The sequence below is a fragment of the Microcaecilia unicolor genome, chromosome 14, assembly GCF_901765095.1.
Source record: "Microcaecilia unicolor chromosome 14, aMicUni1.1, whole genome shotgun sequence".
NCBI classification, from domain to species: domain Eukaryota; kingdom Metazoa; phylum Chordata; class Amphibia; order Gymnophiona; family Siphonopidae; genus Microcaecilia; species Microcaecilia unicolor.
Genome location: NC_044044.1, coordinates 11,604,789 through 11,630,271, shown reverse-complemented (window position 1 = coordinate 11,630,271; position 25,483 = coordinate 11,604,789). Strand labels below are relative to the sequence as shown.

Genomic DNA, 25,483 nt, shown 5'->3' with positions numbered 1-25,483 from the left:
ATGCCCCAAAATTCTATATATAGCGCCTTAATTTCCACACAGAAATCGAAGCATATTCTGTAACAATGTGTGTAACTTAATTGGTTAACTAGCTAATCAGTGCTGTCAATTGGATGTTAACAAGCAATTGTCAGCACTAATTGGCATCAAGATTTATACGCACAACTCGCTAAGCGTGTTCTGGAACGTGGTGCGCTTAAATTCTAAGTCGCATAGTTGAAAAGGGGGCATAGTTATGGGGTGGAATGGGCAGGTCATGGGTGTTTCTAAAATCTATGCGCATTATTATAGAATACATCTGCTCTGCCTCTATTTTAGGTGTCGGGATTTGCGCCAAGTAAAACGTGGCCTAAATGGATGCGACCAAATTTGGTTGCATGGAGAGGTACCTGGTGTATTCTATATATCACGTGGAAATTTAAGCCTGTTCTTTAAAATCTAGGCATACTTTAGAGAATACGCCTAGATGTATTTTTTTTCTGCAAGACATTTTCAGGCACCATATATAGAATCTAGCCCATGGTGGTTAAGAAAAGCACAAAATTGCTGTCTCAAATTTTCGGTGCCACGTTTCCCAGTTGTTGGTGACACACTGGTTGAGAACCACTGTTGTAGAGTAACCATACCGACCTGATGGAGGCCACATTTTTCCTAACAAGGCTCTATTAGGAGTTATAAAATATCAAACTGGATGCTATTCATTCAAAAATCTAGAATTGAAGGAACATCACAACAATTTCCTCATGCAGTCATGTAGTTCTCTGCAGAAGTTTCATAAGTACATAAGTAATGCCACACTGGGAAAAGACCAAGGGTCCATCGAGCCCAGCATCCTGTCCACGACAGCGGCCAATCCAGGCCAAGGGCACCTGGCAAGCTTCCCAAACGTACAAACATTCTATACATGTTGTAGCGATTTATGGACTTGTCCTTTAGGAAACCGTCTAACCACTTTTTAAACTCTGCCAAGCTAACCGCCTTCACCACGTTCTCGGGCAACGAATTCCAGAGTTTAATTATGCGTTGGGTGAAGAAATATTTTCTCCGATTTGTTTTAAATTTACTACACTGTAGTTTCATCGCATGCCCCCTAGTCCTAGTATTTTTGGAAAGCGTGAACAGATGCTTCACATCCACCTGTTCCACTCCACTCATTATTTTATATACCTCTATCATGTCTCCCCTCAGCCGTCTCTTCTCCAAGCTAAAAAAGCCCTAGCCTCCTTAGTCTTTCTTCATAGGGAAGTTGTCCCATCCCCGCTATCATTTTAGTCGCCCTTCGCTGCACCTTTTCCAATTCCACTTCCACTATATCTTTCTTGAGATGCGGCGACCAGAATTGAACACAATACTCAAGGTGCGGTCGCACCATAGAGCGATATAACGGCATTATAACATCCTCACACCTGTTTTCCATACCTTTCCTAATAATACCCAACATTCTATTTGCTTTCCGAGCTGCAGCAGCACACTGAGCAGAAGGTTTCAGTGTATTATCGATGACGACACCCAGATCCCTTTCATGGTCCGTAACTCCTAACGTGGAACCTTGTATGACGTAGCTATAATTCGGGTTCTTTTTACCCAAATACATCACCTTGCACTTGCTCACACTAAACGTCATCTGCCATTTAGCCGCCCAGTCTCCCAGTCTCGTAAGGTCCTTCTGTAATTTTTCACAATCCTGTCGCGAGTTAACGACTTTGAATAACTTTGTCATCAGCAAATATAATTACCTCGCTAGTTACTCCCATCTCTAAATCATTTATAAATATATTAAAAAGCAGCGGTCCTAGCACAGACCCCTGAGGAACCCCACTAACTACCCTTCTCCATTGTGAATACTGCCCATTTAACCCCACTCTCTGTTTCCTATCCTTCAACCAGTTTTTAATCCACAATAGACTTTGTGGTTTAACTTGTTTGATGCTGCTTTTAACTCCTAACCCTTACTCACTTGTTCAGTACCCACCTTATTAATTCCCTTATCCCTTATTTGACCTGTTTGTCTGTCCTAATTAGATTGTAAGCTCTGTCGAGCAGTGACTGTCTCTTCATGTCCAGTGTACAGCGCTGTATACGTCTAGTAGCGCTATAGAAATGATAAGTAGTAGTTTTAGTCTTTGGGATTCTGCACGGAATCTTGCTACTGTTTGTTCTTATCCCTTATTTGTCCTGTTTGTCTGTCCTAATTAGATTGTAAGCTCTGTCGAGCAGGGACTGTCTCTTCATGCCCAGTGTACAGCCCTGCGTACGTCTAGTAGCGCTATAGAAATGATAAGTAGTAGTCCATTGGAAACACCCATTCAGGTTTTCAGGATATCCATAATGGATATGCATGAAAGATTTGCATACCAAGGAGGCACTGCATGCAAATCTAGTTCATGCATATTCATTGTAGATATCCGGAAACCTGACTGGCTTGGTGTGCTCCAAGGACTGGGTGGAGAAGCACTAGTCTAGTGGTATTTAGATGACTTTTATGGTGAAGGGATTAATAGTTTTGTTGTGAGGACAGAAATGTTTGCAAAGATGCCCCAGGTACAAAAACAAAATCTGTGAGTCCACTAAGGACAGAGAAAGTACCTGCCATAGAATTGGTTGTACCGCAGAAAGACGGTATATGAAGTCCATGACGATGACCCATATATAAGGAATGAGCAAACTGGCTGAGAAGTCAGGCAAACTAGAATACAAGACTTGATGGGCTATATTTAAGAGCTATTACTGAAAAAAAAAAGGTGTGAGCAAAATCCAAAATAAATAAATTTTGAATGGAATCCTGGCCCACTCAGGGCCAGTCTCACTACTACGTGTACTAAGCAGTTACCTAGGGCATCAGTTGTTGGGAGATGGCAAAAGAGCATGTAGAGCAGAGAATGGAGTCAGTCAATGAGAGCCTGTTCCACTGCTTACTGCTGCTTTTCCTCCTTCTCCTAAGGCCGTACTATGAGTAAATTCAAAACATGTGGTTGTGAGACCAGCACTTTCAAAATGCTGATCTTGTGCAGAAAAGCACTCTTTTACTACGGGTGAAGACTTGGGACCTGGACCTACTGCAGTGGTTCTCAAACTTGTCGTGGGGACTCCCCAGACAGTCAGGTTTTTAGCATATCCACAATGAATATTCATGAGAACGATTTGCATGCACTACCTCCACTGTATGCAAATCTCTCATGAATATTCATTGTGGATATCCTGAAACCTGACTGGTTGGGAAGCACCCAGGATGTTTGGGAACAACTGGCAGCCTTTTTTATTGTCAAGTTTGAGTGTGGAAAGGTAAATAATGAAATCCAGTCCTGGTTTAGCTCCGGTGTATGCAGAGACTTGTAGTTGTGATGTTCTGAGGGAAATCAATGGGATAATCAGAATTACAAATACACACAGACAATGGCACCAAACCAAGCACTGGATCAGCTTGTTTGGTCAACCTAGGATGAGTTGGCAAATGGCAACCTCCTCTCTTGGCGAGACCCCTCCTGCCCTACACCATAATGATTAGCTAGTCCCTTGGTCTTTTGTCCTAGTCCTCGAGGACCACCAATAGGTCAGGCTTTCACCACCTCAACTGTATGCAAATCTCTCTCATGCATATTAATTAAGAATATCCTGAAAACCTGACCCATTAGTAGTCCATGAGGACTGGGCGTGAAGACCAAGTCTCTGTTAACTATTGGGCACAGAATGAACAAATCCTGTTGATGAACCTCTATGTTACTCAGTTTTGGGAAAGAGATTTTAGGCCAGTCTTGGATGTCTGTTATCCCATTCCTGATTCATTATGGGACCGACAATGTTGATATTAATGTGTAGAATCAGACAACAAACATTGCACTGCTTTGGATGTAGGCTTGAAACTAGGACTGACCAATATCTCACTTCTGGAATTGGATAACTCTGCTGTTCTAAGCATATTCAGCTTTCTCGAAGTCCAGAATCTGAGACTGTCAATAAATGTCCTCTGTCTAAATAAGCAGGGAATATGTGTTATGTGTTTATTCCTGATGGTCACCTCTGTCCCTCTTTCCAGTGGTAGAACAGGGCTTAGAGAGGCAGAGGCTAGAGGGAAGCATAGTTGAAGGGATGGGTGAGCTGTTCCCACCAGTTGGGGTGGTGCATTAATATCATGGTTTACATTGGGCAGGCAGGTTCTGAAGCACTCTCAAGGGACTTGAAAGCATGAAATTGATGCATCATCCCCAATGTAGGAATGTGGGTGGAGGACTCCTTCATAGCTTAGAAGGAATGTTGATCAGCAGGAAGAGGAATGGAGGTGAATTGCACCCTAGTCTAGAAAGGCAGCAAAAGCAGCATTAAGTGAATCAGAAAGTCAATGACACTGATGCCTTTCAGTAGGTATCCATTGTGTGGAGGCATAGAATGTGGAAGAGAGGCCAGATGGATCTCTTGATGTCAGAGAGCATGAGGAATGGGATCAGATGGGGCCATAGGACAGCACAAACTGTGAAACATGGGACTGTGTGACACCAGAGAGTGTGAGAGAATTACTGGGTGGATTTGTCCTCCATATTACTGAATAAATTCCAGCAGATTGGTCTCTAACTTCGTGTCTTCTCCTCACCCTCTCAGGATTGCAAGCTCGGCTCCTCCGCCTTCCCCTAGCACAGGCGGGCACCAGAAGATGACCACTGGTCCCCAGGATGCAGCAGCCATCTCACCACACCTGCAGCTTGCTGGAAAGGGTGGCATCGGAGCCTGTGGGTCACTGAGTACGCACAGCCTGCACAGGAGCGACAGCCACCAGCTGTGCGTCGAGATGAACCTGCTGTACCGTAAGGCCAAGATTGAGTGGAGACACAAGGAAGATGACCCCAAGAAGAGGTAGGGACCATGTCCAGAAAAGTACAACACTAGAGGTTACCTGTGGGGAGGGAAGAATGCTCATTTTTAAAAAGCAATTTTGAGTGGTGCTTTGATTCCACTTCTGTTGGTCAGACTGAGCCCAGCCTAAGTTTTTCCCCATTTTAGCTATGCGTTTGTGGTCGCTGCTCCTTTTCTTAGTGAAACCTAGAACTTCATAGCTGACAAGTAACCCAGTTTCTGGAGGGAAAGCTTGGTCCAGTGACAGCCCCAATATTAATATATTCCACTGTGCATAACACTGATTTCAAATGTAAAATCAGGACCTACAAATACCACAATGTATTGGAGTACAAGTTCTAGAACCAAAACTGGTCTAAAATCTCTCTTTAGGAACTGAGTCACTTGGCAGCGTTGCAGTAAGTATGCACGCCTGATTTCTGTGGCTGACCTATCACCCTTTCCTATGCATCCTGATTACACAGGAAGCATGCACCTCGCAGAAAGCAGAGATGGGGTCCTATTGTAAAGGTATTTTTGCACATCTATGACAGTACACACACAAAAATGCCTCTTACAGATTTATCGCTTCTGTAAAAACATGCATCATGACAAGAACAAATACTTTTATACAATTTGTGTGTAGGTGGGTTTGGGTGGAGCGCAGATGGAGTCTTGATTTATACACATCCTTTATGCATAAACATTTACACCTACTCCTGAGCAGGTGTAGATGCCTGTAACTCATTTTAGCTATGATTTATTCTGCATCTCTAGAAAAATGTTTATAAAGACACTAGGCACCTGCTTGACCTCCAAAACAAAGTGACCAGTTATAAAAGTACCCTCTGGGAGTGAGTCAAACTATTTGAAAGCTCTCTCACTCTCACACGCTGTGAGCCTCTTCTCTCACTCAATAGGAGTGTGTCACACTCATTTGAAGGCTCTCTCACTCTCACATGCTGTGAGCCTCTTCTCTCACTCATTAGGAGTGTGTCACACTCATTTGAAGGCTTTTTCACTTTCACACCCTTTCTTACACTCTTTAGAAGTGTGTCACACTCATTTGAAGGATCTCTCACTCTCACACTCTTTCAGTCCGTTCTCACACTCAATAGACACTCATTTGAAGGCTCTCTCACTCTCACATTCGTTGTGTCTTTTCTCTCACTCATTAGGAGTGTGTCACTCTCATTTGAAGGCTCTCTCACACTCTTCCAGTCCCTTCTCTCACTCATTAGAAGTATGTTACACTCGTTTGAAGGATCTCTCACTCTCATACTCTTTCAGTCCCTTCTCTCACTCATTAGGAGTGTGATGCACTCATTTGAAGGCTCTCTCACTCATTAGGAGTATGTCACATTGATTTGAAGTCTCTCTCACTCTCAAGTTCTGTGAGCCCCTTCTCTCAATCATCATGGTTTGACACTGTTTTCACGAGATTCAAGCTTAAGAGAAGAAAAGCAAAATGGCTGCACCAGTATGAAGAAATCTGAGCACATTCCTGTGCACTGTCTCCTCCTGCCCCATCCTTTTTCCCTGCTGTCTGAAACCTATGCATATACTGTCAGCCACTGAGTGAAGAAAAGATTAGAGCCTGGAGAATTTACCCAGATTGCTTCCACTGTTTGTATCCATATGACAATTATTACTACTAATCATTTCTGTAACGCTAGTAGTATGCAGCTCTGTACTCTATATGCAGGTACTTTCTCTGTACCTACCCTTTTTCCCCGAAAATAAGACATCCCCTTAAAATAAGACCTAGTAGAGGTTTTGCTGAATTGCTAAATATAAGGCCTCCCCCGAAAGTAAGACCTAGCAAAGTTTTTGTTTGGCCCCGATGGGACATGGACACAGAAACCTTAATTTTTTTTGCTGCAACCCAAAGACGAAATAATCCTACCTAATAAAGAGCACATCCAACGTTCTGAAGCCGCCAGCGTTGCAGTGAAGCCTGAAGCCCTGAAGTGTTCGTCAGCTTCGTAATAGCTCCACCCTCCACTCACTAGCCCTGCCCTCTGAGCACAGCTGATCACAACAAAGTTGCTCGCGCTGTTCCGCCCCTCGCACCGTGTCACTCACTCAGTTCCTCGCGCTGCTCAAAAAAAAAACGTCACGGGGGGCAAGGGGTCAGTATCATGGAGGGGGGGTTGAAATCGAAGGGACGGGGGAATCTGCAATTCCGTGGGAGGGGCGTGGGCAGAGCTTCGAAACAAGCAGGACTGGTTGGAGGTGGTGATGAAAGACGATAAAAGAAAAGAAAAAAAAAAAAAAAAAGGAGGAGAGCCTAAGTTGCAATGCCACACCCCTGAGCAAAAACAGACAATGTTCATTTTTTTTGTTCAACAATAAATGTGAATTCTTCTTCATGAAAAAATAAGACATCCCCTGAAAATAAGACCTAGCGCATCTTTGGGAGCAAAAATTAATATAAGACACTGTCTTATTTTCGGGGAAACAGGGTAGAGGGCTGACGATCTATGTTTTTTTGTTTTTACCTGGGGCAATGGAGGGTTAAATGACTTGCCCAGAGTTACAAGGAGCTGCAGTGGGAATTGAACCCAGTTCCCCCAGGTTCTTAGGCCACTGCAATCCATTTAAATATTTCTATACCCTACATGTGCTATTGGAAAAATCTCACACTCTGGCCTTCAGTTTCCAGCTTTGGGATGGTTCACTCTTGTCGTCTCTGAAAACGAGCATGCACTTGCTGAAGCTAATTTTATGAAGGGCCCTGTTTGCACATATAAGCCTTTAAAAGGCTTCTTGTGAAATTGCTTCCTCCATCCAGGTGTAGGCATGTTCAGGAGTGTAGTTTGGTTGGAGTGTGGGCGAAGTCACAAGTACAAGGGTAGGTCATAAAATACTTCTGCGAGTATTTCAACATGCTGCTGTAAATATCAGTTGCTGTATTTTAGCTGTGATTTCTGCAGTCCTTACGGGATAGTTTTACAAACATATACAGAGGGGCATTTTCAATATGATGTCTAAATCCGACTTTGGATGTTTTGTGGAAAACATCCAAAAATCCAATAGCGAACATAGTCATTTTCGAACCTGAAAAACAGCTCCTTGTGACTCTGGGCAAGTCACTTAACCCTCCATTGCCCCATGTAAGCCGCATTGAGCCTGCCATGAGTGGGAAAGCGCGGGGTACAAATGTAACAAAAATAAAATAGATACTATTGGAGATTCTACATGGAATGTTGCTACTATTGGAGATTCTACATGGAATGTTGCTATTCCATTAGCAACATTCCATGTAGAAGGCTGCGCAGGCTTCTGTTTCTGTGAGTCTGACGTCCTGCACGTACGTGCAGGACGTCAGACCCATGGAAGCAGAAGCCTGCGCGGCCACATTGGTGATCTGCAAGGGCCGACTTCTACATAGAATGGTGCTAGTATTGGAGGTTCTATGTGGAATGTTGCTACTATTGGAGATTCTACATGGAATGTTGCTATTCCACTAGCAACATTCCATGTAGAAGGCTGCGCAGGCTTCTGTTTCTGTGAGTCTGACGTCCTGCACGTACGTGCAGGACGTCAGACTCACAGAAGCAGAAGCCTGCGCGGTCACATTGGTGATCTGCAAGGGCCGACTTCTACATGGAATAGCAGCAACATGGAATAGCAGCAACAGTGGAGGAGTGGCCTAGTGGTTAGGGTGGTGGACTTTGGTCCTGGGGAACTGAGTTTGATTCCCACTTCAGGCACAGGCAGCTCCTTGTGACTCTGGGCAAGTCACTTAACCCTCCATTGCCCCATGTAAGCCGCATTGAGCCTGCCATGAGTGGGAAAGCGCGGGGTACAAATGTAACAAAAACAAATATGTATATATATCTGTTCCCCCCCCCCCCCCCCCCCAAATGACCATTTACTAGATGTTATTCTGTTCAGTGCATCTATTATCCTTTTTGGATAATTAAAAAAAAAGTCCAAGTGAAAAATGCACAAAAACAAGCCATTGGGATGTATGGTAGGCCAGCATTCTTAGTAGACTTGCTACACAGACATCCCAGCAGAGCAGTGGGGCACCCTAGGGAACACTGCAGTGGACTTCACATAAAAGGTCCCAGGTACACATCTCACTGTTACCCGCTTATAATGTATGGTGAGCCCTCCAAAACCCACCAAAAACCTACTGTACCCAACTACACCACTACTATAGCCTTTATGCCCGCAAGTGTCATCTGTGTGTAGATACAGTAGGTTTTTGGTGGATTTTGAGGGAGCTGACACTTTCCACCACAGGTGTAACACAGTGGCGTAGCCAAGGATGGGCCTGGGTGGGCCCAGGCCAACCCACTTTGGGCTCAGGCCCACCCAGTAGCAGCACACCTATGATGTGGCTGGCAGGGATCCCCAAGCCCCACCAGCCGAAAACTTTCAACAACTGTACCTCCTGCATACCTTGTGAATAGCAGATCTTCACCTACAGCAAGCAGCAACTGATGCATGCTCTTCGCACCGGCCCCACAGCCTTCCCTCTGATGTATTTCCGCCTATGCAGAAACAGGAAGTTGTATCAGAGGGAAGGCTGTGAGGCCAACATGAGCAGCATGTATTAGTTGCTACTTGCTGCCAGTGAAAATCGACTATTTAAAAGGTATGTGGGGGAGGGGGATGTTAGAGAGAGACCATATGGCATGTAGGCGAGAGAGGAAGAGACCAAATCACTTGTGGGACAGGGTAGAATTCTTCTGCCCACCCATCTTGGGCCCAGGCCCATCCAAAATTGGGTATCTGGCTGCGCCCCTGGTGTAACAGTTAGAGTGGGTTATGGGCCTGGGTAACTTTTTCTACAGTGCACTGTATTGACCACTAAGCTACTTCAGGGACCCTGCTTGCTGCTCTAATAGGACTGGGTATAACATCTGAAGTAGAGAATGACACGGGGACAGAGTTTGTCCCCGTCCCCGCCCTGTTCCCATGGGTTCTGTCTCTGTCCCCATCCCATCCCCGCAGGTTCTGTCCCCGCCCCATCTCAGTGTGCTCTGTCCTTATCTGCAGAAGCCTTGAACACTTATGATTTTATATTTAAATCTTTTTATTGAAGTATAAAAAGGAAATATGTGGAACTGTTGTTTATAAATCACAAATACAAAACAATTAAAAAAACCGAGCAACTTGTCTTCTTAGAAGATGTGCTGGTAGTAGGAATGTACAGGATCCCCCATGCAAATTTTGCTAGTTGTGGCCAACATGTTTGCTTGTTCCTCAAAAAAAATCAAAATATCGTCGTCTGCACCACTCAAACATAAATAACAGTCCAGTTCATTAACGGTATTCAAAGTAGAAAATGACACGGAGATAAAGTTTGTCCCCGTCCCCACGGGCTCTGTCCCCATCCCCACAGGTTCTGTCCCCGTGGGCTCTGTCCTCATCCCCGCGATTACTGCGGGTCCCAAACCCCGTGTCATTTTCTAATCTGAAGCTGTCACAAAGGCTGGTATGTACTGTTTCATTCACATTTGTGGTGGGTGGGAAGGGGTCAGTGACCACTGGGGGAGTAAGGGGGAGTCATGCCTTAATCCCTCCCATGGTCATTTGGGGCACCTTTTTGTGATTTAGCCGTTATTAAAACAGTTCTAGCCCAAAACGTCTCTAGGTTTTAGCCCTGGACATTTTTGCTTTGTTCCATTATGGCAGAAAAACGTCCAAGTGTTAGGAATGCCCAAATACCGCCCTTAACACACCCCTTTGTGATTTGGACACATTTCAGACGAATTGCATAGAAAATTGTCTTAAAATGGTTTTTAAAAATAGTGATTCGGATGGGTTTTGTTTTGTGGGGGGGGCGGGGGAGAGTAAAATAGGCTTAACATAGGCACCTACTTGACCTCCCAACCTAGGCAACCTGTTATAAAATTACCCTCATTGGACCAAATTCTATAAATGGCGCCAAACCCCCCTTGCACTTAGCGCTAGTCTATAAGCCTTGCCTAAAGTTAGGTGCAGTTTATAGAATATGTGTAGAGCCTGTTCCCGTGACAAATTTAGGGGCAACAATTTACACCAATGAAAACCTGGTGTGAATGCCAACACCTAGCTTAGGCAACAATCGGGCATATTCCAAAATAGTGCGCGTAAGTTTTAGGAATGCCCACAACCCACCAATGGCCACACCCCCTTTTGTGACCCATGCGGTAGAATTTATGCACACCACTTTACAGAATACACTTAGAAAATTGCACATGTAAATTCTAATTAGTGCCAATTAGAAACATACAAATATGATGGCAGATAAAGGCCAAATGACCCATCCAGTCTGCCCATCCTCCTTAACCCTTAACTCCTCCTTTTCCTAAGGGATCCCACATGCTTGTCCCGTGCTTTCTTAAACACAGTCCACAACCACCACCTGGAGGCCATTCCACAGTTCCACCACCCTTTCTGTAAATAAATACTTTCTTAGATTCCACCACTGCCCCTTGTGGCCTTAGGCATGCCACTTATCCTTCCATTGCCTTAAAATGGCCAGGTCTGGCACTGGCAAACTCACATACAGCAACCGAGGGTGGAAGCAAGACCAAGTCCAAATGACTAGCCCAAACAGGAAAGTAAGAGCGTCAAAACAAGTTTATTGGGACCCAACATGGTAACATGGTCCGTGTTTCGGCAACAAGCCTTCCTCGGGGGTTGAATTGCTTGAAACTACAACAGTGGCGCAGGGAGCATGGGAGTGCTAAAAAAGCACAGACAGGGTAGCGTTGCATCCACTAAAGTAAACGGTCTCTCTCCCAAGTGCTCTTCAGGGACTCCCTTCTTTTTTCAATTATGGGTCGAGGACGCCCACATGTGATGCACGCCCACGTCCCGCCTCCGACATGCCCCCGGAAACTTTGGTTGTTCCCGCGACGGAAAGCAGTTGGGGACGCCCAAAATTGGCTTTCGATTATGCCGATTTGGGCGAACCTGAGACCGTTTCCTGTTTGGGCCTGCCAGCAAAACCATCACACTGGCAGTAGCCCCATAATCCTTTCAGAGCTTGCTGCTTATGGGCAGCAGGGACTACAGATAGTCAAATAGTAACAACCCTACCTACAAAAAAGCAGCAGGCACCCTAGAACACCAGTATACCTCAATGGGTGGCGGTAAGGGCTCCTGCGTTAACCCAGCGGTAACTTGGCAGTGCATGGCACTGCTGGTTACCGCCGAGTACACTCTAGCGCTACAAAAATAAATATATTTTTGTAGCACTGGATATGACAGCGCACTAGGTGGTACTTCCTGTTTAGCGAGCAGTAAGCCCGCATTGGGCTTACTGCCACTTAGAAAAAGGGGCCCATAGTCGGGGACCATACCATATACAATCTTAAAAATGAAATATGCCAATTTAAACCGTACTCTGCCCTCGATTGGAAGCCAGTATAGCTCAATAAAATAGGTGTGTAATCCTATCTGACTTCTTCAGAGAGAAAATCAGGCACACGGCCACATTTTGAATTGTTTGAATCCTTACAGTTGTTTTGCTAGATCCAAGTAAACAATATTACAATAATCCATCTTACTTAGGATTAAAGATTGGACCATGAGCTAGAATAAATCCTCCCGCAGATACTTCCAAATGCTCCTTAATTTCCTCAGAGTTCAAAAAGAACTTTTCACAAGGGAATTAACTTGATATTTTCCCTGGATAGTTTATCATCTAAAATAACACCTAACAGTTTCACTGACAGGCTTATTTTCGAAAGAAAAGGATGCCCATCTTTTGACACAAATCGCAAGATGGGTGTCCTTCTCACAGGGTCGCCCAAATCGGCATAATCGAAAGCCAATTTTGGGCATCCCCAACTGCTTTCCGTCGCGGGGGTGTGTCGGAGGCATAGCGAAGGCGGGACTTGGGCATGCCTAACACATAGGCGTCCTCGACCCATAATCGAAAAAAGAAGGGCGTCCCTGACGAGCACTTGGATGACTTTACTTGGTCCTTTTTTTGTTACGACCAAAACACAAAAAGGTGCCCAAACTGACCAGATGACCACCGGAGGGAATCGGGGATGACCTCCCCTTATTCCCCCAGTGGTCACTAAACCCCTCCCACTCTCAAAAAAATTCTTTAAAAATATTTTTTGCCAGCCTCTATGCCAGCCTCAAATGTCATACTCAGGTCCATCACAGCAGTATGCAGGTCCCTGGAGCAGTTTTAGTGGGTACTGCAGTGCACTTCAGAAAGGCGGACCCAGGCCCTTTCCCCCCTACCTTTTATACTTGTGGTGGTAAATGTGAGCCCTCCAAAACCCACCAGAAACCCACTGTACCCACATCTAGGTGCCCCCCTTCACCCATAAGGGCTATGGTGTTGGTGTACAGTTGTGGGGAGGGGGTTTTGGGGGTGGAGCTCAGCACACATGGTAAGGGAGCTATGCACCTGGGAGCAATTTCTGAAATCCACTGCAGTGCCCCCTAGGGTGCCCGGTTGGTGTCGTGGCATGTCAGGGGGACCAGTGCACTATGAATGCTGGCTCCTTCCACGACCAAAGGGCTTGCATTTGGTCGTTTCTGAGATGGGTATCCTCAGTTTCCATTATCGCTGAAAATCAGAAACGACCAAGTCTAAGGACGACCATCTCTAAGGTCAACCTAAATTTCCAGATTTGGGCGTCCCCAACGGTATTATCGAAAGAAAAGATGGACATCCATCTTGTTTCAATAATACGGGTTTCCACGCCCCTTCACGGGGACGTCCTGTGAGGACGTCCTCAGGAAAACTTGGGCGCCCCTTTCGATTAATCCCCTCTGAGTGATCTAACAAATAAGTTTCGTCATCAATATTGAGATTTAAATCCATGGCATGGTTCAATTTAGAGTCCTCTAGCAAAAATTTGGTTTTATTTAACTTTTTATTTAACTTTAGGTGAGCAGTCATCCAATCCACAATTAAGGAGAAACAATGAGAAATATTTTGATGAATATCCTTTTAACTACTACTACTAATAATCAATTCTATATCACTAGTAGATTACGCAGCACTGTACACTTTATATACAGCTACTTTTTCTGTCCCTAGAGGGCTCACAATCTATGTTTTTGTACCTGGGGCAATGGAGGGTAAAGTGACTTGCCCAAGGTCACAGGGAGCTGCAGTGGGAATCAAATCTAGGTCACTAGGCTCAAAGCCCATTGCACTAACCATTAGGCTACTCCTCTACCAGTAACTGCAAAAAGTATGGATATGTCGTCTGCATATATATAAACAGAATAACCTCCCCTCACCAAACATCTACCCAATGAAGACATTAACCCCCCTGTTTACAAAGTTGCTCAGAAGTGCCTTCACAGCCCATTCAAAGTGAATGGGCTGTGTCAGCATTAGCGTACCAGCAGCCACTAGCACAGCTTCGTAAATAGGGGTAAGACATTGAACAGTACTGGCAATAAGGGAGATCTCTGAGGTACACTTGATGATGGAGACCATCTATCTGAAAACACTCCATGCATTTTTACTCGATAGGATCTATATGACAGAAATCCCTAAAACCACGAGAGCACTTTTCATGTTACTCCAAAACTATCAACATACAATGGAGAGGGTCAAAGTACACAACACAAGCAGTCCAGAAAAAAGCACAAAGGGCTCTCAAGAATGGAATAACCCGGGATATGTCGGGTCTGACTAATAAAGCATAGCTGAGATGCTTTCCATTTTGAAGGCTCCTTGTGCTTTATTGGCTTTTTGCTTTATTATGACCCGACATAGGCCGTGTTTCGGCATAAACTAATGCCTACCTCAGGGGTCAATTCAACCAAGCAATACTCAGTTCACAAGTTGTTGCACAAGAAGCAGTAGCTCCACACAGTGAAAGTCCACTCTGAAGACGGGAGAATAAGTTCCTGGCACATTTTCTTGTTGGCTTGCTCCACACCAGGAACTTATTCTCCCGTCTTCAGAGTGGACTTTCACTGGGCAGCGCTACTAGTAACATAGTAACATAGTAACATAGTAGATGACAGCAGAAAAAGACCTGCGCGGTCCATCCAGTCTGCCCAACAAGATAAACTCACATGTGCTACTTTTTCGTGTATACCTTACCTTGATTTGTACCTGTCCTTTTCCAGGCACAGACCGTATAAGTCTGCCCAGCACTATCCCCGCCTCCCAACCACCAGCCCCGCCTCCCACCATCGGCTCTGGCACAGACTGTATAAGTCTGCCCAGCACCATCTCCGTCTCCCGCCACCGGCTTTGCCACCCAATCTCGTCTAAGCTCCTTAGGATATAGTAAAACAACGTAAATATTGAATGTTACTTGGTTGAATTGACCCCTGAGGCAGGCGTTAGTTTAGGTCAAAACATGGCCTGTGTCGGGTCATAATAAAGCACACTTATTTCATTCTTGAGAGCCCTGTGCTTTTTTTCTGGACTCCAAAACTATCAAGCATTTCAAGAAGCACTCTATGATCCCTAAGATCAAACACGCTAGAGAGATCCAGTTGCATGATGAAGCCTTGTCGGCCCATACTTACAAGTTGTCTGATATGGTCCAATAATGTAACAAGTCAAGTTTCCATAATGTAAGGTAAAACCAGACTGCGAGGTATGTAATAACTCAAAAATGATCCAAACAATTTACCAACTGTTTAGTCACCAAACCCTCCATAACTTTTATGAAATAAGGAATTGATGCCACAGGTCAATAATTGGCAGTATCACTTTTAGAAGCCTTCAAATTTTTCATTATGAATGTAAGAACAACCTCAGAGAGATCTTCTGGAAAAATACCAGAGGTAAATGAATTCTCTTGTCCAGAGAAGTAGGGCCCATTTAAATTCATAGGACGCCAACTTCATTAGATATGTAGGACATTTGTCAAGCAAACAATGTGATCTTGCAAATTTTTTTTTAAATTTATAGAAGTCTTTATTCAGCATTGTTAATCAAAACAGACGTTATACTTCTCTATACAGTGCAATGAAATATAGGCTTCTGTTAACATTGTAACTCAAGAAAAGATAGCATATCAAACAAATCAGCTAACAATATAACAATGTCATAACCAAGACATATTATACTTCAAATGATCTTGCAAATTTTAAACAGAAAGTATCAAGGTCTTCCATTGAGATCTTAGAAAAGGTACTCCAACAACGATCAGTTGGCCAATCATCATAGAGAAAGTAGTCGTACCTAGCCCTATTACTACCCTTGCCATAAACATGTAACATATCAAAAAGTTTCTATTTTAGACTGAAAATATTGAGCCAACTGTTTAGCAGAAGGCGGTAGCTCTCCAGTTCTTTCACAAACATGCGACGTATCAATTAAGCTGTTAACAGTTTGGAAAAGTTTTCCCCTACTAGAGATGTCTCTGTCTATTATAGTAGAATACCAATTTTTCTTTTCATTTCTAATAGCCTTTTTATAAATATTTATTGCCTTCCTCCAAGTACGATTATTTTGATCTGATTTATCTCTTTTCCACAGTTTGAGAAGCTCTGGAGTACACTTTGTTTTGGTAGCACAAGTTACTCTAAATGCACATAAGCAGCCAGGCTGAAACACATCTTTAGAGGGGGTGGTCTTTGTCATTAATTCCCTCCCCCCCATGCCTAGTGGGCTGCTTGCTTTGTCCGACCACAGTCTTATCTCTCTTTTTTTGTTGTTCAAATATTTTGTTGAATTTATTTATTTATGACATGTATATCCCACGTGATCCCGTACAAAGTCGAGTTCAGTTCGGCTAACAAGTAAGAGAAATCGATATGTGTAATGTAAAATTCACAAAAGCAATGCAATTTAGGAAGAAGAAAGAAGATTAAGAACCACAACTCCAGAAAAAGGAGGATAAGCAGGAGGGAAAGGAAACAGGGAGATTTAGATTTTATTTATTTTTTATTGCTTTACTTATATTACACAAGTAATAACTTGTTACATGCAACACAGGGAAATAATACAAATTCAATATGTCTTCATATACAAAGAAAAAAGGAAAAAACTTTTTAACTTCATTTTTGTTTCGTATTTAACCCTTCCTTAGACCTCAAACTTGGGGAGTGACCAAATATTTAAGGAAATCAAAGTGGAATACAATAAACAAGGAAAGGCCCAGCCTGCCCTACGTTAAATCATACAGCCTATTTAACAGTTGTTAATTCCCCTGATACCCTCTTCAGGTCTATGAAAGCCCTAAGCTGATCTGGTACAAAAAACCCATATTTGATTCCCAAATATTTAATTATGCATTTACAAGGGTAAGCTAAATAGAAAGTAGCCTCCAACATTTTTGTTTCATCTCTCATATCTAAGAAACTTTTCCTTTTGTCATGAGTAGATCTAGTGACATCTGGGTGTATCCTTAATTTTTGACCACAAAATGTTTGGTTAACATTCTAAGTATAACTTCAAATTGGCATTAAAGTCTTGTTCAAATACAAATGATACCAATAATGTGGCTCTTTTTGTTACTTCTGATAATGAGTCCTCGAAAATCAAGGAAATATTTATTAAATCATCCAATTTCTCCTCTTCCTGGACCTGTTCCATTTCTTCATAAGAACCTACTTGTCTCTTCTTTTCCAGAAGAAAAAATATCTTATTTATAGGAGGAATATTTTGAGCTGAAATTTTCAAATTTTCAGTAAGGTATTTTTTAAATAGTTCTAAAGGAAGAATTCCATCAGGCCTTGGGAAGTTCAATATCCTCATATTTAGACGTCTGTTATAAATTTCAATTTGTTCTATTTTTTGACGTATAAACAAATTATCTATCATAACTGCTGAAACATTATCCTTAATAGTTACAACATCAATTTGATATTTTAGTATTGAAGTTTTGCTTTAATTTATCCATCGATTTGGAAAGCTGCTTCACCGTTGAGACTAGTGTTGATGTTTCCTGGGTTGATTTTGTAACAGAAAAGTTCAGTTTCTCAATTGTCTACCAGAGGGCGTCAAAGGTTACCACCACGGGAGGGTTCAATACACCCTTCTTATCCAAGGTCTCCACTTCAACTGCTGGCCGCCCTCATGAGGAGCCGCTACCACAGGGCCCAATTCCAGCACCTTCCGCATTCTTGGGACCCATCATCTCCACCCACGACTTGGCAGGACATGGTGGTATCTCGGCTTCCCGGGGGGATAATGTTTCATGGTCCAAGAGTGTCGAGGTTCCTCCCTCGGCACAGCAAAACTTCCCCCGGTTATAGACCGTGGGCACCGGAGTGTGAAGCTGTCGAGGGTTTGCTGCTTTGGGGAAGGCGCAAGGGCTGGAAGCGGTAAGGACCTTACAATCCCCTTTCTTTTAGTATGAGGCATAGCGGCAGCGGTAATCAATTCAATTCAAAAATCTTCAGCAAGCCTTCCTAAACAGCCTCACTCCTCTCAGCGTGTCGGCGCCATCTTGGTCACGCCCTCTTATTTATTTATTTAATACGATTTATTTATCGCCTTTTTGAAGGAATTCACTCAAGGCGGTGTACAGTAAGAATAAATCAAATATGAGCAATAGACAGTTATAGCAGTAAAAATATTCAAATAACAATACAAAGTATGGCACAGTATACTACTTACAATGTCAACACAATACGTAATAGAACATTTTAATTGACACTGTTGTTATTTATAACCCGCCCTTATCCAGGGCGAGGTACAATGTGCACACATAAAAACACAATACAGAACATACAAAACAAAATTAGACTCTGCCTTTACATAGTCATTATCAGGTAGAATGATATCAACCTTATATTTGTCCAGCATCAACAATAAAAGCCAAACACATCAAATGGTCCTTCAATTGAAGCTTAAATGCCAACAAATTAGACTCATGCTTCAAACGAAATTGATTCAAAGCCGGTACAATCAAATTTCCAGCATGCATTGATCGCAACTGTCTCTGTGGAACGTAACGAATAGCGTTCTTCAAATACTCAGCAGTATCGTGAAATAAAACATGGTGAACTAACATTAACGGTAAACAAAAGAAGTGAGGTGAACTTGAGGAGGATGTCAAGAAGTCTTTAATGTAAACAGCATAAAATCGACCCAAATCAACTTCTTGACATCCTTCTCGAGTTCACCTCACTTTTTTTTGTTCACTGTTCATGTTTACCTGAGGTTTCTTCTCCTCTTTTTCTTGTTTGAACTAACATTAACAACTTGATTTTCACCCGAAAGGCTACTGGTAGCCATCTCAGTTGTTTTAGGTAAACTGGAATATGATCAAATTTCATCAGACCGAAAACTAAGCATACCGCCACATTCTGTATAATTTGCAGTGAATGAAGACAAGCTGAGGGCAACACTAAGTACACAATATTACAATAATCAAGGCCTGTTAACACCACGGCCTCAACTACTCTCACAAAATCTACCACTGGGAGCAGAAGATGCAATTTGCTCAAAAGATGTAATTTAAAGAATGAATTTCGAATTAGGTGCTCGGTGGTGTTCCTAGGTCGGCTGCCACCCGGGACAGATCGCTGCTGCGCCCCCCCTCCTGGTGCATCACCCCCCCATGAATCACAGCACCCCCAGTTGCATCACCTCCACCCCCCCCCCCAAGCGCATTGCTCTTATCTTCTGGGGGTGCAAGGAGCAGTTGTATGGATGTTGGCTCCGCCGGTCCCTTGCCCCGGAACAGGAAGTAACATCAGAGGCAGCAGGAAACCGGCGGAGTCAACGACCGTGCAGCTGCTCCCTACACCCCCTTGCAGTGTGCATCCGGGGCGGGCCACCCTCACCGCCCCGCCCTTGGTACACCACTGTAGGTGCTGAATCTGTGCTTGCAAAGAAAATCCAGAATCAATCAATACTTCCAGAGTCTGCACCTGAGTCGATACCTTTTACAGCGGTTCCCAACAAAGAAATAGACTCCGGTGATACGAGAGAAGTACTATCATTCACAAAAATCAATTCTTTTTTGTTCACATTCAATTTCAAGCAATTCTGTTGTAACCATAACACAACCACCTCAAACACATCATGCATCTTTTGCATGGCTTCATTCACAGTTAGGGTTACAGGGAAAAACACCTGAATATCATCCGCATAAATGCGGAAGGAAACCCCCTAACGATCGCAGGAAAGGAAACGGGGAGGAAGCATAAAGAGAATCTTCAAGTGAGACAAAAATTATGACTCAATCTATTAACAGGTACTTTTTAAAAAAAGAAGGATTTCATCAGTTTGCAGAACAATAAGTAATCTTGAACAATATGATACAATGTGAACAATGACAAATGATACATGACACAATATAACTGTAACAAAAGAACAATAAGCAAAAATGCAGTGCTTACATATTAAAATAAAAGGTGAATGGGCTGAGAGCCGGGGGGGGGAGTACCAAGATGGCATCCTAGCTTGCTGCGTGAGCGTTTCGGGAGTCTGCTGGAAATACCTCAGTTTCATTCTCCTCGCGCTGAAAATGCCTCATACTAAGCGGAAAGCGGCGATTAAAGGGCAACCGCCGATAGCCCTTACCTCGTCTCCAATCCAGCAGACCCTAGACCGCTACATGAGAAGTTTCCCAGTGGAACATGGTTTGGCGAGTCCCGCGTTGATTGACGCTGAAGGAGCGACGTCTCTCTTGGGGCCTGATACCACGCAATCGCCGCCAGTGCTGACGCGACCTCCGTGTCCTGCAAGGTCCAGGGCAGGGTTAGCAAGTCAAGCTGAGACGGAAGACCAGTGGCGTATCTACGTGGGGCCACAGGGGCCTGGGCCCCCGCAGATTTCGCCCTGGACCCCCCTACCACAGACCCTCTCCACCTCCCTCCCGCCCGCCACCAACCCGTCGCCGATCTTTGCTGGCGGGGGACCCCAAGCCCCCGCCAGCCGAAGTGCTTTCTTCCGTGCAGGATGCAAGTTGCAACGCTTCCTGTTCTTCTGAGTCTGACGTCCTGCACATACAACGTGCAGAACGTCAGAATCAGAATTTGGAATTCAGTCTGACGTCCTGCGCGTTGTGCGTGCAGGACGTCAGACTCAGAAGAACAGGAAGCGTTGCAACTTGCAGCGGCGCAGCCTGCATGGAAGAGAGGACCTCGGCTGGCGGGGGGTTGGGGTCCCCCGCCAGCAAAGGTAAGTGACAGCAGCGGGGGAGGGTGTCATTGGTGGCGAGGGGGGGGTCCGGAAATGGCGGGGGGGGGGGGGATCGGTGTCGCCGGGGGGGGGGGGGGGTGGCTAAAATGTGCCCCCTCCCTCTGGCCCCCCCCCTACCGCCCGAGTCCAGATACGCCCCTGCGGAAGACGCCGACAGTTTCAGCTTGCTCGGCGGTTCCTCCCCTGGACAAGCAGAAGGAAGTATATTGGAGGGTGTGAATGACATGCGGAAGGACCTGAGGAATGGACCGATATTTGGCAACTAAGGTTTAATCCCCAAAAATGCAGGGTCATGCACTTGTGTCGCAAAAATCCGAGGGAACGGTACAGTATAGGGGGTGAAGTGCTTCAGTGTGCGAAGGAAGAGCGGGACTTGGGGGTGATTGTGTCTGGCGACCTTAAAGCTTTCAAACAGGTAGAAAAAGCGATGGCCAAAGCCAGAAGGATGATTGGGTGCATAAAGAGAGGCATGACCAGCAGGAAAAAGGAGGTGATAGTGTCATTAAATAAGTCTCTGGTGAGGCCTCATTTGGAGTACTGCATGCAGTTCTGGAGACCGCACCTACGGAAAGATATAAACAGGATGGAGTCGGTCCAGAGGGCGGCTACGAAATATAAGCGGTCTTGAATGCAAAAATTATAGTGACAGGCTTATTTATTTATTTATTTGTAGCATTTGTATCCCACATTTTCCCACCTATTTGCAGGCTCAATGTGGCTTACATTATTCCGTAATGGCGATCACTAATTCCAGAATGAGAAATACATAGTTATAATGCAGGTGACAGAGTGGATTAGGCAATCAAGTAAAGAGAATTTATTTTTGTAATAAGAAATAAAAGTTATTGGGTTAAAGTTCAATCGTGATAAAGTAGCTTAAACAGTCAAGGATAGAGAGTTCCATTTTGTGCAGTTCTGGTATGAATTTTGTTCTCTGGTATTTAGGATGGATCATTGTGGTATGCCTTATTGAATAGGTTGGTTGTTAGTGGTTTTCGGAAATTATGTCGTGTGTTGTTTTTGTGGATTTTGGTAGTGCATTCCATAGTTGCGTGCTTATGTAGGAGAAGCTGGATGCATATGTTAGTTTATATTTTAGTCCTTTGCAACTGGGGTAGTGGAGATTCAGGAATGTACGTGATGATCTACTAGAATTCCTGGTTGGTAAGTCTATGAGGCTTGACATGTAAGCCGGAGCTTCACCGTGTATGATTTTATGAACCAGAGTGCAGATTTTGAACGTGATTCATTCTTTAACTGGGAGCCAATGTAGTTTTTCTCTTAGGGGTTTGGCGCTTTCATATTTTGTTCTTCCAAATATGAGTCTGGCTGCTGTGTTTTGTGCAGTTTGGAGTTTCTTAATGATTTGTTCTTTGCATCCGGCATAGATTGCATTGCAATAGTCTAGTTGGCTTAGTACCATTGATTGTACTAGTCTGCGGAATGTTTCCCTTGGGAAGAAAGGTTTTATTCTTTTGAGTTTCCACATTGAGTGAAACATTTTCTTTGTTGTGTTTTTCGCATGGCTTTCAAGTGTAAGATGTCAGTCAATTGTGAATTTTCAGGGAAGGGCAAAGTTTGGGGTGTTTATAGTGGTGGGTTTGTTCGTGTTGTGATGAGAGGATGAGACATTGTGTTTTTTTCTGCGTTGAGTTTTAGTTGGAATGCATCCGCCCATAATTTGGAAGCTGTGTTTGATTTCTTTTGTGATTTCTGTTAGATCATGTTTAAACGGGATGTAAATCGTGACATCATCTGCGTAGATGAAAGGATTGAGGCCCCTACCAGCTCGTGCAAACATTTTCTGATATATCTGCACTTGATCAACTGGGAAACACTCGAAAACCCACAATCCACTGCAAAGAGCAGCTGAGCATCTGCACTGCTACAAGAAAATCAAAGGTTCAGAATACAGCATTAAAGGACTGTAACCTCAACACAAAAAGAAATAAAGGCATGAAGGCTGGTGGCAGACAGGACCTACTGGGCATGAACACGTATCAGAAGAGTATCAATGTAACATACTTATTGTTCTCTTAGAAGCAGAGTGTATAGGCCTAGTTAAGAAAGAAATCATGAAATGTACACCAAATGAACCTCAACATGTATACGCTGGAAGAGAGGAGGGAGAAGAGGAGAAAGAATAGAACCCTGTGGAACACCACAAGGAAGCGAGCGAGATGAAGACATGGAAGAATCAGTTACAACCTTATGATCAGTTTGTGAGGAAGAATGGAACCAAGAGAGAACAGTGCCTTGGAACCCTAAAGAAGAAAGACTCAATAGCAAAAGACCATGATCGACTAAGTCGAAAGCTGCTGATAAGTCGAGAGAGATAGCAAGTACAATACAGCAGCGGGAGATGGCGTCTTATTAACTTGTCTTCTTCTGCTAATAGAGAGGGAAGCTGCTGAGCAGGAATTCTTGGCTCCCCAACAGGAGTGGGAAGATGACCGGAGAAAGTGGGAGTCTCCCACTGAATGCGGGAGGCTTGGCAGGCCTGGATTTGCCTGGCAAAAAAAAAAATCTGATAATGTTACACCCATGGTATTTTCATCTTCTGAGCTCTCTTTCTATTTGGCTGGAGTGCCAGTGCTTTCCTTCTCTCTCTCTGTCCCCCTTCCTAAACAATTACAAATAGTTTTTTGTGGCAAAGCAGATTTCTGGCAGGAGAGGGGTTACCAGGCAGAGGATAGCCTGCTCCTGACCAAGACCTGAATCACGGTTTCCATGGGAACAGCTGGGGATTTGGCAGGAAGGGAGCAGGTGGAATGATGTTTTCGGAATCAGTTCAAGAGGAGGAGGGAAGAATGACTGAGATTAGCCATTTTGTTTAGCTGAACCTGTAATTAGCAAACGGTGTTTTCATGGATAGTGCTTATTAATTTAATTAGGGAAACATAAAATAACATAAAAGTCAGAGCCTGCTGTGGTTTCGGAAAATAAAAATCCAAATTATCTTGTGTGTACCAGAGACCTGTGCCACCTAAACCACACATAGGAATGAACATACAGACACAGATAGAGACATTCCTATCCCAACCAATAAAAAGCTGGATGCAAGGAAGCCAGACATCGTGGTAAAGGAGAAAAAACACCAGAACGACATTGATCATAGAGGTGTCCGTCCCATGTGAATACTCTGTGAATTGTGTGAGAAAAGAGCCTCAAGTACCAAGAAATACAGTTTGAGATCAAGAAAATGTGGCAGAAAGATACAGAAATATTTCCCATCGTTTTGGATGCCACAGGCTTGATTGAAAAGAATTTCCAAGCGCAGCTGCTAAACATGCTACATCTTACAAACTCCAGAGGGAAGCTGTCTTTGGCACGATGCAAGTGTTAGTAGTAAATTTAAGAGATTGAGATTATATTCCACATACTTGTTTTAGGAACGAGGTTCATCACTGTCACGGTACGTACAAAACGAACCTGTTTTGCTCCCCCCCCCCCCCCCACAAGAGATATACATGCCATAATTATTTGGATTTTGCTCATACCTTTTTCAGGTGAGTTACATTTAGGTAGCCTGGCCTATGATGGCTCCCAATATAGTTTTGTACCTGAGGCAATGGAGGGTTAAGTGATTTGCCCAAGATCACAAGGAGCAGCAGTGGGAGTTGAATTGGCGGCCTCTGGATGTCAAGACGGGTGCTGTAACCACTAGGCCACTCCACCACGTTCTCTCTCTTCTTTGTGCATATATATTAACACACAGCCTCTCTCTCTCTCACAGCCAAACATTTATATAAAGGCCCTCAGGGGTCCTGTTACTAAGGCGCGCAGTAAAATGGCCTGTGCTAGTGTAGGTGCGTGGTTTGGACACGCCCAGGTCCATTTTTCAGTGTACCTGTAAAAAAAGGCCTCTCTTTTTTGGGCCGCAAATGGACGTGCAGCAAAATAAAAATTGGCGCGCAGCCATTTTGGGTCTGAGCCCTTACCGTCACTCATTGACTTAGTGGTAAGGTCTCACACATTAACCGGACGGTAAACATCAGTGTACGTACCGATTACCACCCGGTTAGCGCCGCATGGCAGAAAATAAAAAATATTTTCCGACGCACGTATCGGACGTGTAAAAATTAGAATTACAACCCGGGGCATGCGGTAGCCGGGTGGTACTTCTAATTTGACGCGCATGCGCCTTAGTAAAAGGGCCCCTCAATCTCTTAGCAAGAGAATTTTGTATATATGTTGCCAAATTAATATATAAACCCCAGATTCTGTATAGTGCAACTTGAGTTGTGTGTGCAATTCTGGTCATATTCTGTATTGCGCGTGCAACTTAATCATCTTAACAAGTCAACTGGCGCCGATAATTGCCACTTAAGCAATTATTGATACTAATTGGCTTTAATTAGAATTTACGTACACAACTTCCTAAGCGTGTTCTGTAAAGTGATGCACATAAATTCTACTGTGCACTGCTGAAAAGGGGGTGTGGCCATGAGCATTGAATGGGCGGGTCAAAGGCATTTCTAAAACTTATGTACACTTACAGAATACACCTGCTGTGTGCCAAAGTTAGTTGCCGGTATTTACACTAAATTTTACTTGGCGTAAACTCCTGCGACTAGATTTAGTCATGTGGTTGGGCCCTAAGTGTGTTCT

General features: G+C 43.9%; 1 protein-coding gene across 1 annotated transcript in view; it reads left to right on the top strand.

Moving 5' to 3' along the window:
* Positions 1-4,645: 4,645 nt before the first annotated feature.
* The window catches only part of LOC115458286 (neuronal tyrosine-phosphorylated phosphoinositide-3-kinase adapter 1-like), a 97,133-nt gene continuing 76,295 nt past the window's right edge, over positions 4,646-25,483 (top strand). Inside the window, exon 1 of the mRNA XM_030188149.1 lies at positions 4,646-4,845. Within this exon, the coding sequence (XP_030044009.1) occupies positions 4,646-4,845 (200 nt within the window). The remainder of the gene's footprint in view (positions 4,846-25,483) is intronic.